This window comes from Arabidopsis lyrata (genome assembly GCF_000004255.2).
Source record: "Arabidopsis lyrata subsp. lyrata unplaced genomic scaffold ARALYscaffold_7, whole genome shotgun sequence".
In the NCBI taxonomy this organism is placed as follows: domain Eukaryota; kingdom Viridiplantae; phylum Streptophyta; class Magnoliopsida; order Brassicales; family Brassicaceae; genus Arabidopsis; species Arabidopsis lyrata.
Window position 1 is genome coordinate 7032895 of NW_003302549.1, and position 14019 is coordinate 7046913.

Consider the following 14019-nt stretch of genomic DNA (forward strand, 5'->3'; position numbering starts at 1 on the left):
AGTTTCATTGGCCAAAACATTAAAACAGTAAGGATAAAACTGAAATTTTCACCAAACATTTGCATTGAAAACCTAAAACGACAACTATTATGAAACCAAATTTAAATCCTAAAACGACAACTAAATTGAAACGGAGGGAGTATTTTGCTACGTGTCTTAACGACACTTAAAAGCTTTAAAGCTTGTGTCCACTGAAAACATTAATGCAAGCAAGACTCACTAATCCTCTTATTACACTCGCTGAGAGAAAATGCCATAAGGTACATAAATGGATTGGATATAAGACGAAGGTCTAAAATCTAAATTATTAGTTTGACTTATAATATCTTTTTTAAATAATAAAAAATATGAAAAGTACTCAATATAATCTACAAATTTGAAACCATCCGAACCACATGAAATATACAGTATGATCTTATATATGAACGTAACTTGAATTAGTGAAAAAATCGAGATAAAGATGGCTAATTTAAGCTAATGGACAAGACATGGTTTCAGCAGTGCAAGTGTACAAGACCCAAAGGAAGGAAACTGCAAGTAAAATTTGCCTCTAAACATAATTTTACACGTGGCTTATTTTGATTGGATGATAGACAAGAAGTCGGTATACGTTTCTTGAACTATCTCATGTTCTGTCCGTCTCTATAGAGTCTTCTGGATCCAGAAAGCTACGTTTCTCTCTCTCTCTCTCTCTCTCTCTCTCTCTCTCTGTATTATCCGATTAAATTAGAGTAGTTCTTTGAGGCAGCTGCTTCTATGCCATTTTCTAAAGGTTTGGATCCAATTTCATCTTCATCATCATCTTGTTGATCCGTTTATCTTCAATTTCCATAGATTTTTGAATTGACTTCTTTCGAGAAAAGTTTTTTCGATTAGCTTCATTTGTTCCTCAGATTTAATGGTTAATTATGGGTTTAAGCCTAGTTAGACAATTCAATTCTGATGCAACATGAGTTTTTGAGGCAGATCTTGTCTCTGTCGATTGATTGCTTCTAGGCTCATCCATTACTTAATAATTCTCAGCGATCTTGTCTCTTATGCACTGTGATTTGGTCTTAACTGATGTTTCGTGAGGGTTAATAATTGAATGTTAAAAGTTTTTGGCACTATTGGCGATTAAGGCTTCAATACTTCATTGAAATTATCAGGCTTTAGCTTGTTTAATGTATCTTCTATCTTGCCTTGTTGTTGACTGTTGAAATCGTTAGATTTATGTTTGACCACTTTCTTTGGACTTGGTGTCTTTTTAAGTACCTTGAATAAAGTGGCATGGCTTCTGTGTTTCTCCTTTGCAACTTCTAAAAGCTAATCAAGTAATCGTCAATGCAGAAAATGGGAGAGTCTACGGGGTATGGGAAAGGAGGACGAATGATTCCAAATCATAAGTCTGCAAATTCCTATAACCTCTCCCTTCAGTTGTCTCCTGTTGACTCTGTTTGGGATTGTATTGTTCGGACCATGAGGTATTCCTATATACCTGAGTGGTTGTAGTCTTTGAAATCATCTAAGACAACGAGTTTTAGTGCATTTTACTTAGTTAGAATTATAGAGTTATACCAAGCAATAATGGATCACACGGTGTGCAAGCAAGTTGTTCAGCCAGTTACTAGGAAAGTGAAGAAGCATGGTAAAGATGAATTTGATCGTATCAAACAAGCTGAGAAGAAAAAGAGACGTTTGGAGAAAGCTCTTGCTACTTCTGCAGCCATCCGGGCTGAGCTTGAAAAGAAGAAACAGAAGAGATTGGAAGAACAACAGAGGTTAGATGAAGAAGGAGCTGCAATTGCAGAAGCTGTCGCTCTGCACGTCCTACTGGGCGAAGATTCTGATGATTCATCTCGGGCCATGCTTGGTGAAGAAAAGGGTTTCACAATGGATCTGTTTAGAGATGAAAGAACCAACTATGTTCCTCGCCAGAGTTGTGCTAGCTATGCGGTTCAAGGGATTGGGTTTGTGTCAAATGGTTATGGACTAGGAGATAGTAACTGGTCAGTGTCATATAAGCCATTCATGAAGGATGTTTGGGATAGCAACATGGTAATATCTGCGGATTTGATTGCTGCTCAGGCTGTTTCGTCACTACAGATATCTGAGGACGCTGATAGGAACGCGTTTGTCTTTGAAACAATGTTCCAGGGATGACAAAAGCCGTGGTGACAAATTTGGCTGCAGAAAAAAGTGTTTGCTATGAGAGGAGCCGCAGCTTTTTTCTCTTTTCTAGAAGCCCTTTTGGTGTGAAAACTCTTTTTGTTTTTTTTTTTATCTTTTGATGTTAAGACTAGCTGAAAAGATGTTATCTTCTGATTTCTCTCTGTGACATTCACAAGTGCGTTCTAAGTTGTATACATAGTACCTTTTGAATCACGTGACTATCCAAATTCAATCACAATTTTTAGTGTATTGAAATTATAAACCTTTTGATGTTAAGATATGACCGTAACAACCGAGAATGATCTTAACAAAAGCACACATTTGAGCTAAAAACGCAGGGAAAAAAATGATGGATTCCAGCGTTGATACAAAGTAATGGGTACAGACGAGGAGACTAGTGCGTGTGACTTTTGGACCGGTGGATATACAGCTAACCGAATGCATTGTGGTGGATCGGTACGGTTGCTACTGAAACAGTAGAACATCAGAGTCACGGCTTTGTTTCTTCTGACTGGTGATTGCATGATTTGCATCTTCCTCTTTGTTCCCTATCTCTGTACTTGTGGAGGGTTTGGCTGTGTTAAGTAAGCCTTTGAGCCAACTACCTTGCAATCTCAAGTTTCCGCTGTCTGAATTGTTGAGAGTTCCCGATCGTTGAGGAGAGCCATTGGAGCCATTGGTTACGTTCGATGTAACATTCGAGAGGAAGCGATACGCCACTTTACTAGCTGAAACGAGTTCAGTTTTGGCTTGCTTCATCTGCAAAATCCCATACAAGATTTGAACACCCATAATGTTGCATTTATGTTGCAGAGAAGCAAAACAAAAGAGAGAGAACCCACCCGCATCGCTGTGTTTCCTGCCACTTCCAAGGCTGTGTCACCAGCATTAGCAAACCGATTCACCCAACCTGTTAAGAGACAGAATACAGGCAGTCACATAAGCCTTGAAGACAGCACAGACACAAACTCTGATTCCCAAAAAATGGCTTTACCTGGGATCTCTGGCACACCAAGCCGGTCACAGAGTACATCGCAGAAATGATTGCAATTTTTTGATAACAAATCATAAGTGTGTCCTGGCCATTCCCTGCTGAGCTCACGCAACATCTGATTTACCATGAAGATTGTGCAATCTGTTTTTCCTAGGACGATTTTCTCACGGTATGTGTACATTGGATTCTTTCCACTAGGGCAGCTGAATACACCAGTTCCTTGTTCACAATACCCGTAAGACCATTCATCACCTCCATATACCTGCACATATTCATAAGATATGCCCTTCAATTACTCTTCCCTGCGAATCAATAGTCATCTAAAAGATACTAGAAAATAACAAAACCATGAACAAGAATAATCAAATGAGATTACATACACATACAGACCTAAGAACATAGAATGATTAGCACTAATTGAAAACCTAAAGTCAAGAGCTGGTAGTTTTGTTGGCACAGACGTAATTTCTAACTCCACCAAATGGGAAAGTGGTAATTGCAATTATATTTGCCCAGGTCAAAGATCAATGAAGTAAACGTAAGCCATCATTGAATTTAACAAGTCTCCAGAGAGCACTTTGTCAATATATATCGCAATCATTATCATATGAAAAGTTACCAAATTTACTAGGAAACACAAGATCCTGAGTGGAGAGAAGCAAAAGAGAACGTCAGCTCCAGACCTCTAGGACCATAAACCAATAAACTAGAGCCTCACAGATCAAAACAAAAGTATCATGCCGTCAAGTTCTTCATTTCCACATAAACACAAACCAAATCTACTCAAAGTAGACAAAAACCAAGCTGAGACATCATCAATACATCTACACATGAAGATTCATAGAATATAGAAGAAGATCGAAGCAGTGGAGTACCTGAATAGCGCTGTGGAATATACCGCCAAGACCGATCCCGTCTTTGAAGAACCTATTGATCTGAACAATGGTGTTGTTAGTCTTCTCCGATCCACTGTTCGTCACATCGTATATGTGCAGAACAACCTCCGTCATTGATTCTATCTTTACCAAGAAACACGAACCCTAGTTCCTACGAAATTGAGCTCGCAGATTCTTTCTATATAGAGCTTTTGGTGAAGATGGAAACCTAAAGACTCGTACCAAATCCACTTTCGTTAAACGAATCCAACAACTACTAGATCTTTCCTAAAATGAATCTAAAAGCACAAGATTAGACCCTTTTATCTTTCTTCGTCTCCCGATTATTCAATTTCAGAATCAGACGTAGGAGATGAAGAAGAAACTGGTGCGGCGGTGGTGGTGGAAATGACACTTTTACCCTCACTTTTCCTGCGGATTTGCTACTTTACTTGCTCCTTGTCAATTCCTTTTTATTATTTTCCTTTTTTCGTTTAACATTTGTTTTAGTTAATTTATTTAAATAAGTAAGCGTTTAGAACTTTAGATTGTAAATAAGAAAAGATATCAAAATACCTTAACTAATCTGAAAAAAAAATGAAGGGTGGGCTAAACAAAGTAAGGAGCCGGTGAGTTATAGTTGGTCACGTACACACGATTTGGATGAAAGATCAATCTAATGGTGGATGAGTGATCTCGGTGTGTCTAAATTGCTTGAACAAGGTTTTGTATCCCATTATCAAACTGTATTCAAAGTTCAAAGTCTCATTTTAGGGGTTGAATGCACAAAGCTAAAGTCAAGTTGATAAACTTTGAATGCAAATAAAGCCCCATATCATATTTTACTTAAGAAAATTAGTAAAGCTTTTATTGGACTAATAATGTAAGGTAACACGACACTTGTACAGTCTGGTGTTTCGCATAAAAAAATTCGATATTTTTTACATCCCAATCTAACGGCTGTTAATAGCCCTAGATGGGACCCACAAATACTGGAGTAGACGAAGTCGCACCGGCCTAGTCCTAAAGTCCCAATTGAAAACTTACACTTGAAAAAAAAGTCAGACACCATTCGACACGTGTCATCTTTTCATTAGAAGAAGACACGCTACGTTTCTTTCTTTGTACTAGTAATCCTTCTATTATCCTCCCTCTCGTCTTCTTCTTCGTCTCTTTTTTTTAATTAATATACATCCATCTCTCGAAATTCCTCTCTCTCTTCTTCGTCTGCATCAAACCAGCAACTTTACTTCTGTGTTTTTGTTTCTCTCTCTCTCTCTCTCTATTTTCCGACGATAATTTGAAGGAGTTCTTTGAAAGGCAGCTGCTTCTATGCCATATTGCAGAGGTTTGGATCCAATTTCACCATCTTTTCAATATAATTGACTTATTTTGTTAAGAGTCTTTTTTTTTTTTATTAGCTTCCTCGGATTTTATGCAAATTTATGGATCTTAAACCTATTTAGTGGGTGGATTGTTTCTGTTATTATTCTTGTTGAATTGAGGTTGAATTTTGATGTGAAATTGGTTTCCGAGGCAGATCTGGTTTCGTGTGATTTGATCCATTAGTCTAATTGAGTTATTTGCTGAGGATTAAGAAATTTGCTCGTGAAATTTGCCGTATAATTGACTCTTTCTGTGATGGATGCCCTTTGTACCCGCAGATTTTATACATGAGTTCTTAAACTTTGGTCCTACTCTGGAAATTTAGGGTTTCCATTAGTTTTAGGTTCTCATATTGGGCTGTTGTTGACTGTTTTCAATCTATATAAATTGTTGGCTGATTTTGTTTGACTTCTTTACGACTTTTTGTGTCTTTTGAGGTCCTTAGAACAATCGCCTCTGCTTGGTTGGTCTATTTTGCATCCACAACTGTTAGCTTTTACAAGTTTGAATGCTATTTTTTTGGCCATAAGATTCTGATGTTACTCCTCTGCAACTTTAAACTTACCAAGTAATTGTGAATGCAGAAAATGGGCGAGTCTAAGGGGTGCGGGAATGTTGGACGAATGATTCCAAAGAATAAGTCTGCTAATTCTTATAACGTCTCTCTTCGGTTGTCGCCTGTTGTTTCTTTTTGGGATTGTATTGTCCGCACCATGAGGTATTCCTATATACCAGAGTGGGTGTAGTTCTTGAGTTACTCTACGACATCATCGACTTTAGTGCAGTTATTTTAGTTAGAATTATAGTCAAGCAATAATGGATCACACGGTGTGCAAGCAAGTTCAGCCAGTCGTTAGGAAAGCAAGGAAGAAACATGGTAAAGATGAATTTGATCGTATCAAACAAGCTGAGAAGAAAAAGAGACGTTTGGAGAAAGCTCTTGCTACTTCTGCAGCCATCCGGGCTGAGCTTGAAAAGAAGAAGCAGAAGAGATTGGAAGAACAACAGAGGTTAGATGAAGAAGGAGCTGCAATTGCAGAAGCTGTCGCTCTGCACGTCCTACTGGGCGAAGATTCTGATGATTCATCTCGGGCCATACTTGGTGAAGAAAAGGGTTTCACAATTGATCTGTTTAGAGATGAAAGAACCAACTATGTTCCTCGCCAGAGTTGTGCTAGCTATGCGGTTCAAGGGATTGGGTTTGTGTCAAATGGTTATGGACTAGGAGATAGTAACTGGTCGCCATTCACGAGAAATGCTTGGGATAACAACATGGGAATATCAGCTGATTTGATTGCTGCTCAGGCTGTCTCGGCGCTACAGATATCTGAAAATGCTGACGGGAACGCCTTTGTGTTCAATGGGATGTTCCGGGGATGACAAAATGCCACGACTTGTCCTCATTTGGTTTCTAAAATAAACATTTGACTTCGGCTGCTTTGGTGTGAATGCTCTGTTGTTTTTCTCTTGACGTTAGACCTTATACTCTGTTTTCGTTTTCTGTAATATTACAGACGCATTTTGAGTTGTATCTATCATACATGTTGAAGTCTTTTCATATTTGCATTGTTGCTTATCTTATATCACATTCTCTTAACAAACCCTTTGAACGGTAGCAATGCATATGCTAAAACTTGCTTGGTGGTATTGCCAGTAAGTAGTAACAACGTGTTGAAAATATCTTCTTAACAAAAACACACATTCTGCTGAAAAAGAGAAAAAAAAAAAGAGAGGTGTGTTCGAATGGTGGTACAAAGTAATGGATACAAATGAATAACTTTAGATAGGTGGATATACACAGTTAACCGGTGGATCAGTACAGTTGCTACTGAAATAGTAGAACATCAGAGTCACGGCTTTGCTTTTTCTGATTCGCTATTGTATGATTTGCATCTTCCTCTTTGTTCCCTATCTCTGTACTTGTGGAGGGTTTGGCTGTGTTAAGTATACCTTTCAACCAACTACCTTGCAATCTAAAGTTCTCATTGTCTGAATTGTTGAGAGTTCCTGGCCGTTGTGGAGAGCCATTGGAGCCATTGGGGCCATTCGAACCATTGGTTATGTTCGAGGTAACATTTGAAAGGAAGCGGTAAGCCACTTTACTAGCTGACACAAGTTCAGTTTTGGCTTGCTTTACCTGCAAACATCACAATTCACAAGGATTTAACATCCACAAGCATTCAAGGTGTAAGAAAGAAACAGCGTGTGCAGAGCAAAATGAGAGAGAACCCACCCGCATTGCTGTGTTTCCTGCCACTTCCAAGGCTGTGTCGCCAGCATGAGCAAAACGATTCACCCAACCTGTTAAGAGACAGAACCCAAGCTATAACATAAGCTTTGAAGACCAACACACAATACACACACACACAAAAACTCTGATTCCCAACTTATGGCTTTACCTGGGATCTTTGGCACACCAAGCCGGTCACATAATACATCACAGAAGTGGTTGCAATTTTTGGACAGCAAATCATAAGTGTGTCCAGGCCATTCCCTGCTGAGCTCACGCAAGATCTGATTTACCAAGAAGATTGTACAATCTGTCTTGCCAAGAACAATTTTCTCACGATATGTGTACATTGGATTCTTGCCACTAGGACAGCTGAACACACCAGTTCCTCCTTGTTCACAATACCCGTAAGACCATTCATCGTTTCCATATACCTGCACAAAGTTCATAAGATACGCTATTCAATCACTATTCCCTGCGAATCAATAGTAACATGGAAACTGGAAACCTAGGTCAAAGAAGAATAAAGTAAACCTAGCTATATCATTGATTATGACAAGTCTCCAGAGAGCCATTCCTGAGTTTATCGCACCCATTATCCCATACAAAGTTTCCAAAATTACTAGAAGACCCGAGAATCGAGATCAGTGGAGACGAAAATTCAAGATCTTACAGAGACCATAAACCATTAAATTAGAGCCTCACAGATGAAAACAAATATATCATGTCTTCAAATTCTCCATTTCCACATACATACAGACTAACAATAACCAAAACATCATCGATACATGTGGAGATGTAGATAGATAGACTAAAGACGAAGATCGAAGTACCTGAATAGCGCTGTGGAATATACCGCCTAGACCGATCCCGTCTTTGAAGAACCTATTGATCTGAACAATGGTGTTGTTAGTCTTCTCCGATCCACTGTTCGTCACATCGTATATGTGCAGAACAACCTCCGCCATTGATTCTATCTTTACCAAGAAACACGAACCCTAATTCCTATGAAATTGAGCTCGCACGCAGATTCTCTCTATAGTAGCTTCAGAGAAGAAGGAAACCAAAAGACTCGTACCAAATTCACTTTTCTTCAACAAATCCAACTTCTAATCTACTAGATCTCTAAGAAATCACTGCACGAAACAACTCTTGGTGTTCAGATTGTGCTTATCTTCTTCTCTCGATTTTTCAATTTCAGACGTGGGAGATTGAAGAAACTGATGCTTCGGTGGTGGGGATCCCATGCAATGACTCTTATGCCCTCGCTTTTTCTATGCTTCTTTGGTTCAAGCAACCGACGTCGTTTATTCACTCAACCGACACTTTCTCTTTTAATTAACCGGTTTAGTTTTCATTAAACCAGAAAATGATATATACAATTCCCCATTAATATTATCACTTGGTTTTCACTTTAATGTCCATAAAAAGCTAGTCACATGGCACCAAACACAATCTCTTGATCTAAGTGAAATATTTGTCAGTCTTAGAATACTTTAAAATTTGGCTAGATAATTCACAAGAAACTTTGACATGCACAACTTGATCCGGGAGATACAATCTTGGCAAAAACGGTTTACAAGCTCGGTGATTAAATGGACACCACGGGATAGCAACAAGGCGGCAGATCGTTTGGCCAAAGAGGCTATTCCAAATGATTCACAATTTGTAACTCATTTTCTTGTTCCAAGATATCTTGTACAAATCCTCCATGAGGATCATACCTTATCAGTCTAATAAAAGCGTTCGAGTTTGAAATTTAAAAAAAAAAAAAAAATTCACTAGAGAAAACATGCGTTGATGCAAGCACGCGTAAGAAATTTGTAGAATTTTTAAAAATTGTCTTTGCTTTGCTAATGGGCAAAAAAGTATTGTTTTCTTTAAGCCCATTAATACTTTGGGCCATTGAATAACTGTGATTTTGAGCAAAAACGGGCTACCTTAAGATTGAAGCATAACATGATGAAAGCAATGCAATGCTGATATAAGTCGATATGCACGACGAGAAGAAGCGTAACAAATTTAATCTTTCTTCTAACTCAAAAAAAACTTAAAAATGTGCTTAGAATTCGATTTTCTTTGACAAATTTAATCTGAACCGTTGGATTATAAATTTATCAAATAAAAATACTACAAAATGGGTAAAAACGAATACTTTCATTTCTTCTTCTCTCCGGTTGTCACCACCACACAACGCCATGGAAGCTGCTCTTGCTGCATGCGCTCTTCCATCGCTCCGAATTCTCAAAACGAAACCAAGATTCAAATGTTCCTTCTCCAATCCAAGACTACCCATTTCTTCAAATTCCCTTATCATCGGCAAGTCAACTCGATTCACAACCGCAGTATCGTCACCAACATCATCAACCACTACGTCGCCGGATTCTGAGACCCGATTCGAATCCGGGTCGGATAAGTTCGATTGGTACGCTAATTGGTACCCAGTGATGCCAATTTGCGATCTTGACAAGAAGGTTCCTCATGGGAAGACAGTTATGGGGATTGATTTGGTGGTTTGGTGGGATAGGAACGAGAAACAATGGAAAGTGATGGATGACACGTGTCCTCATCGTCTTGCTCCTTTGTCTGATGGAAGGATTGATCAATGGGGGAGGTTGCAATGTGTTTACCATGGATGGTGCTTTAATGGATCCGGTGACTGTAAACTCATTCCTCAAGCTCCTCCTGATGGACCTCCGGTAAGATTTTGATGACGATTTGTTTGGACTAGATTGGTTTAGCAATGAGATGGTTTATATGGAACATAAAGTCAAAGCCTTTGGTTGGACCAATGATTAAATTTGGTAATGCAAATCAGGTCCACACTTTCAAGCAAGCTTGTGTAGCTGTTTATCCGAGTACTGTGCAGCATGAGATCATTTGGTTTTGGCCAAACAGTGATCCAAAGTACAAAAACATTATTGAAACCAACAAGCCTCCTTACATTCCAGAGTTAGAAGACCCATCATTCACTAAGTTGATGGGGAATCGCGATATTCCTTACGGGTATCTTCTTCATTTCCCGGCTGCTATTGGCTTTTACATCATTTCAACTATGTGTGTAAATTCTCCATTCATGTTTTTGTGTAAATTTGAAATCTTTCAGGTATGATGTCTTGGTGGAAAACCTCATGGACCCGGCTCATGTTCCCTATGCACATTATGGACTAATGCGGTTTTCTAAACCAAAAGGCAAATAATAATTGACATTTTCAAACAGTCTATCTGATATGTTTTTTTATCCTTTTACCAACCTTCAGACTCTCTCCTTGCAGAGAAGATTGACAGAGAAGGAGGGAAACCACTCGAAATTAACGTTAAAAAACTAGACAGCAAAGGGTTCTTTTCAAAACAAGAATGGGGTTATTCTAATTTTATTGCACCATGTGTTTATCGGTCTTCCACAGACCCTCTACCAGAGCAGGAACACGAGTATCCCGCACCAGCTGCATCTGACAAGGTCATAAATTTTTAAGCAAAATTTACATGTATCAAGATTTTCTTGTTTAGAGTCGCATGTTTTAATTACCTAACCATATGGTTCTGTATCCAGGCGGCATTGTCAAAGCGCAGATTGTCTTTGATCTTTATATGTATTCCGGTCAGCCCAGGTCGCAGTAGGCTGATATGGACGTTCCCGAGGAATTTTGGTGTATTTATTGATAAGATTGTTCCGAGATGGGTGTTTCACATTGGTCAAAACACGATTCTAGACTCAGATTTACACCTCCTTCATGTAGAGGTAATTCCAAATCTATCTAATACACACATTGTTCTGAGTAGAGGCTGATCAATGTACCATTGTAATGGACTTATTTGTATCTTGTAACGGAATGTTTGTAGGAGCGGAAGATACTGGAGAGAGGCCCTAAAAACTGGCAAAAAGCTTGCTTTATCCCAACAAAATCCGACGCTAATGTGGTTACATTCAGGAGATGGTTTAACAAGTACAGCGAGGCTCAAGTCGATTGGAGAGGAAAGTTTGATCCATCTCTTCTTCCTCCTACACCTCCCCGAGAACAGCTCTTCGACAGGTTGATTTATCTCCCTTGTGAGTTTAAATGAAAACTAGTTCTAAACATCCTAACGATTTATTATCAAAAAAAAAACATCCTAACGATAAAAGTTGTGTGTTTCTTTTCTGCCTACATAATTGTTTCAGGTATTGGTCGCATGTTGAGAACTGCAGCAGCTGCAAGAAAGCTCACAAATATCTCAATGCGCTAGAGGTGATCTTACAAATCGCATCCGTTGCTATGATCGGAGTCATGGCCGTGATGAAGCAAACCACAATGTCGAATGTGGCTAGAATTGCAGTGCTTGTGGCGGCTGTTTTAAGTTTTGCAGCTTCAAAGTGGCTATCACACTTCATCTACAAGACATTCCATTACCATGACTACAATCATGCTCTTGTTTGAAATGAATATTGGTGTTCGTATATATATACTCTTTGGATATATTCAGTCCACATGGTGTACATAACACTTATACAAACACTAATTCTTGTATCTATACCGTTTACTAATATTCTAGATGATTCATTTACTGAAGAAATGGCCTCAGGAGCATTTTCTGAGTCTATTGTATTCACCCAAACAAATTTATCGGTTTAAATGATCTGCTCGGTAAGAAATTTGTTTGAGTTTCTGGTTTCAACCCTCCCTATACATATGTTACATTCTCAACTCCTAAAATCTCAATTTTGGCGTCTATACTAAAGAAATTTGACAACCTGATACTCGCAGTTACATCACAAAAGATGGACAGTGGATATATCACATCGTTTATTAATGAACATGTTAATACATAAGCGAAAGAGAGCTTGTCTTTTGCTCTTTCTTCACTGTAGTGGACCAGTTCATGTTTCCACTATCTCCACTTTTAACCTTTTCGTTCTGCAATTTGGTATAACTTCTCATGGTTCGTAGTTCTTAGAGCTTTGGATTCATATTATGGAGGTTTATTGGACGTGGTAACTCCAGTTTGCGTCGAAGTCCCAATAAGATACATACGTCATCATCTTTCAAAGACACACGTGATAAATTTATTTGGGATGGTAAGAAGTTAAGAACTCAGCATCCAAGCTTTAGCCAAAAAAAGCAACTGCAGAAAGATTTCATTTTTTTACTCTACAAAACTACTTTCCAAGAAAGGAAAAGAGAGCAGTGAATAAACACAGCAACAAAATCTAGAAGCCCTCCTGTGGAAACTCTAAACCCTAAACAAGAAGAAAAACACCAGGCATCTTCTGCATCCCCCTAAAACTCTGGTGTCATCCCAAAAGATGAAAAAGACAATCTATCAAAACCCAAAAGTGTTTATATTTTATTTGTTACGACGCCTCGATGTTGTTATTGTTGTTGGAAACAACAGAGTGTTGTTGTTCTGTGTTTACTCTGAACCGTCGGATGTCATCACCGTCTTCTTCCATTGCCTCCAAACGCCGAGGCGGATGAGGAGGCCGATGCACCATCTCATACCTGTTCCCGTTCCCATTCTTCTCCTCCTCCACTCCCTCATATTTACACCCTCCTCGGCTTCCACCACCATCAACAAACCTTCTATTGTTATTATTATGGCGCATAAATGGTCTGAAATTATTGTTCTCCAAATTCACTCTTCTCATGTTGTTGTCAAATCTCTGTTCTGGTCTAAACATCCTTCCTGGTGGCGATTTTCTTCCCCTCAAGTTGTTGTGATGATTCTCCCCACCAGCATCATTGTTTCTGCCATCGAAAAACCTCGAGTTTCGTTGGTTTCTTGGCGGCGACATGAATCCCATCTCTTGATCCAGCGGAAACCGTTTCTGGAAAGGCAACCTCACTCTCTCCATCCTGTTTTCATCACCCCTGAACCCAGGAGGAGATCTGTTCCGCCCGTTCCATGAGCCTGGGGAACGGCTTCTGGACCTGGACCGTGATTGAGGGTCGTTCAATCTCCTGAAGACAGGAGGGGAGTTGCTTCTCTCTCTCCTATTGTTCACCCGGTTGTTGTGCATGCGACTTGGATAGTCATTACCATCACCGGGAGGAAAGGGGCGATCAACGCCTCTGAAATCACGATTCCCGCTGCCATCTGGGAACCTTCTGAACCGACCCCGGTATCCTCCATTTGAGAACTGCCTACGTACATAGCCATGTGGGCCTTGGCCAGGGCCTGGCCCTGGCTGATTAAAGCCATTCATCATAACTCGGTCCTCCACAACGGTTTTAGGACGGGGACGTCCAAAACCGTATTGACCACCTTTATAAATAGGTGGGGAGAAGCGGCGCTTGGAATCCCAGCCGCCAAATTGTCCTCTCCCAGGACTCCTGCTTCGCATACGCATCCCTGATCTGTCTCTCCCGATAAATTTATTAGGACCAACGTCCCTCTCACTCATA

General features: G+C 39.5%; 6 protein-coding genes across 7 annotated transcripts in view; 3 read left to right on the forward strand and 3 right to left on the reverse strand.

Annotated features, from left to right (window-relative positions):
• Window positions 1-660: 660 nt before the first annotated feature.
• On the forward strand, window positions 661-2364 carry LOC9303670. Its single transcript, XM_021018103.1, has 2 exons — window positions 661-772; window positions 1330-2364. The coding sequence occupies exon 2, from the start codon at window positions 1567-1569 to the stop codon at window positions 2140-2142; it is 576 nt and encodes a 191-aa protein (XP_020873762.1). The 5' UTR covers window positions 661-772; window positions 1330-1566; the 3' UTR covers window positions 2143-2364.
• A 67-nt stretch (window positions 2365-2431) lies between these two features.
• On the reverse strand, window positions 2432-4489 carry LOC9303671 (deSI-like protein At4g17486). Its single transcript, XM_002869614.2, has 4 exons — window positions 4021-4489; window positions 3146-3407; window positions 2994-3061; window positions 2432-2910 (listed from the first exon to the last, which is right to left on the reverse strand). Exons 1-4 carry the CDS (start codon window positions 4153-4155, stop codon window positions 2617-2619), a joined length of 759 nt encoding a protein of 252 aa, XP_002869660.1. The 5' UTR covers window positions 4156-4489; the 3' UTR covers window positions 2432-2616.
• Window positions 4490-5151: 662 nt separating this feature from the next.
• On the forward strand, window positions 5152-6974 carry LOC9305732. Its single transcript, XM_021018105.1, has 2 exons — window positions 5152-5368; window positions 5991-6974. Exon 2 carries the CDS (start codon window positions 6223-6225, stop codon window positions 6784-6786), a length of 564 nt encoding a protein of 187 aa, XP_020873764.1. The 5' UTR covers window positions 5152-5368; window positions 5991-6222; the 3' UTR covers window positions 6787-6974.
• An 86-nt stretch (window positions 6975-7060) lies between these two features.
• On the reverse strand, window positions 7061-8881 carry LOC9303672. The gene is made up of 4 exons (XM_002869615.2): window positions 8470-8881; window positions 7806-8070; window positions 7640-7707; window positions 7061-7543 (listed from the first exon to the last, which is right to left on the reverse strand). The coding sequence occupies exons 1-4, from the start codon at window positions 8602-8604 to the stop codon at window positions 7232-7234; spliced, it is 780 nt and encodes a 259-aa protein (XP_002869661.1). The 5' UTR covers window positions 8605-8881; the 3' UTR covers window positions 7061-7231.
• An 847-nt stretch (window positions 8882-9728) lies between these two features.
• On the forward strand, window positions 9729-12181 carry LOC9305733 (protochlorophyllide-dependent translocon component 52, chloroplastic). Of its 2 annotated transcripts, none has more exons than XM_021017757.1 (7): window positions 9729-10335; window positions 10455-10642; window positions 10743-10828; window positions 10912-11096; window positions 11190-11378; window positions 11480-11670; window positions 11799-12181. In XM_021017757.1, the coding sequence occupies exons 1-7, from the start codon at window positions 9835-9837 to the stop codon at window positions 12052-12054; spliced, it is 1596 nt and encodes a 531-aa protein (XP_020873416.1). In that variant the 5' UTR covers window positions 9729-9834; the 3' UTR covers window positions 12055-12181. The 2 variants fall into 2 exon arrangements, with proteins under 2 accessions (XP_020873416.1, XP_020873417.1); XM_021017758.1 differs by having other exon boundaries at window positions 9768-10335; window positions 11480-11687.
• A 516-nt stretch (window positions 12182-12697) lies between these two features.
• Window positions 12698-14019, reverse strand: part of LOC9303673 — a 4208-nt gene continuing 2886 nt past the window's right edge. The window contains exon 4 of the mRNA XM_021016832.1: window positions 12698-14015. Coding sequence (XP_020872491.1) covers window positions 12969-14015 — 1047 coding nt within the window. The 3' untranslated portion in view covers window positions 12698-12968. The remainder of the gene's footprint in view (window positions 14016-14019) is intronic.

What these genes read in the sequence shown, in the direction of transcription:
- LOC9303670 (XM_021018103.1), top strand. Translation starts at nt 1,567, where the DNA reads ATGGATCACACGGTGTGCAAGCAAGTTGTTCAGCCAGTTACTAGGAAA.
- LOC9303671 (XM_002869614.2), bottom strand. Translation starts at nt 4,155, where the DNA reads ATGACGGAGGTTGTTCTGCACATATACGATGTGACGAACAGTGGATCG. An exon ending in TGGTGTGCCAGAGATCCCAG is followed by an intron (nt 3,062 to 3,145) that starts GTAAAGCCATTT and finishes GTCTCTTAACAG; the next exon opens with GTTGGGTGAATCGGTTTGCT. An exon ending in CAGGAAACACAGCGATGCGG is followed by an intron (nt 2,911 to 2,993) that starts GTGGGTTCTCTC and finishes GGGATTTTGCAG; the next exon opens with ATGAAGCAAGCCAAAACTGA.
- LOC9305732 (XM_021018105.1), top strand. Translation starts at nt 6,223, where the DNA reads ATGGATCACACGGTGTGCAAGCAAGTTCAGCCAGTCGTTAGGAAAGCA.
- LOC9303672 (XM_002869615.2), bottom strand. Translation starts at nt 8,604, where the DNA reads ATGGCGGAGGTTGTTCTGCACATATACGATGTGACGAACAGTGGATCG. An exon ending in TATTCCACAGCGCTATTCAG is followed by an intron (nt 8,071 to 8,469) that starts GTACTTCGATCT and finishes AACTTTGTGCAG; the next exon opens with GTATATGGAAACGATGAATG. An exon ending in TGGTGTGCCAAAGATCCCAG is followed by an intron (nt 7,708 to 7,805) that starts GTAAAGCCATAA and finishes GTCTCTTAACAG; the next exon opens with GTTGGGTGAATCGTTTTGCT.
- LOC9305733 (XM_021017757.1), top strand. Translation starts at nt 9,835, where the DNA reads ATGGAAGCTGCTCTTGCTGCATGCGCTCTTCCATCGCTCCGAATTCTC. An exon ending in AATCGCGATATTCCTTACGG is followed by an intron (nt 10,643 to 10,742) that starts GTATCTTCTTCA and finishes GAAATCTTTCAG; the next exon opens with GTATGATGTCTTGGTGGAAA. An exon ending in CACCAGCTGCATCTGACAAG is followed by an intron (nt 11,097 to 11,189) that starts GTCATAAATTTT and finishes TTCTGTATCCAG; the next exon opens with GCGGCATTGTCAAAGCGCAG.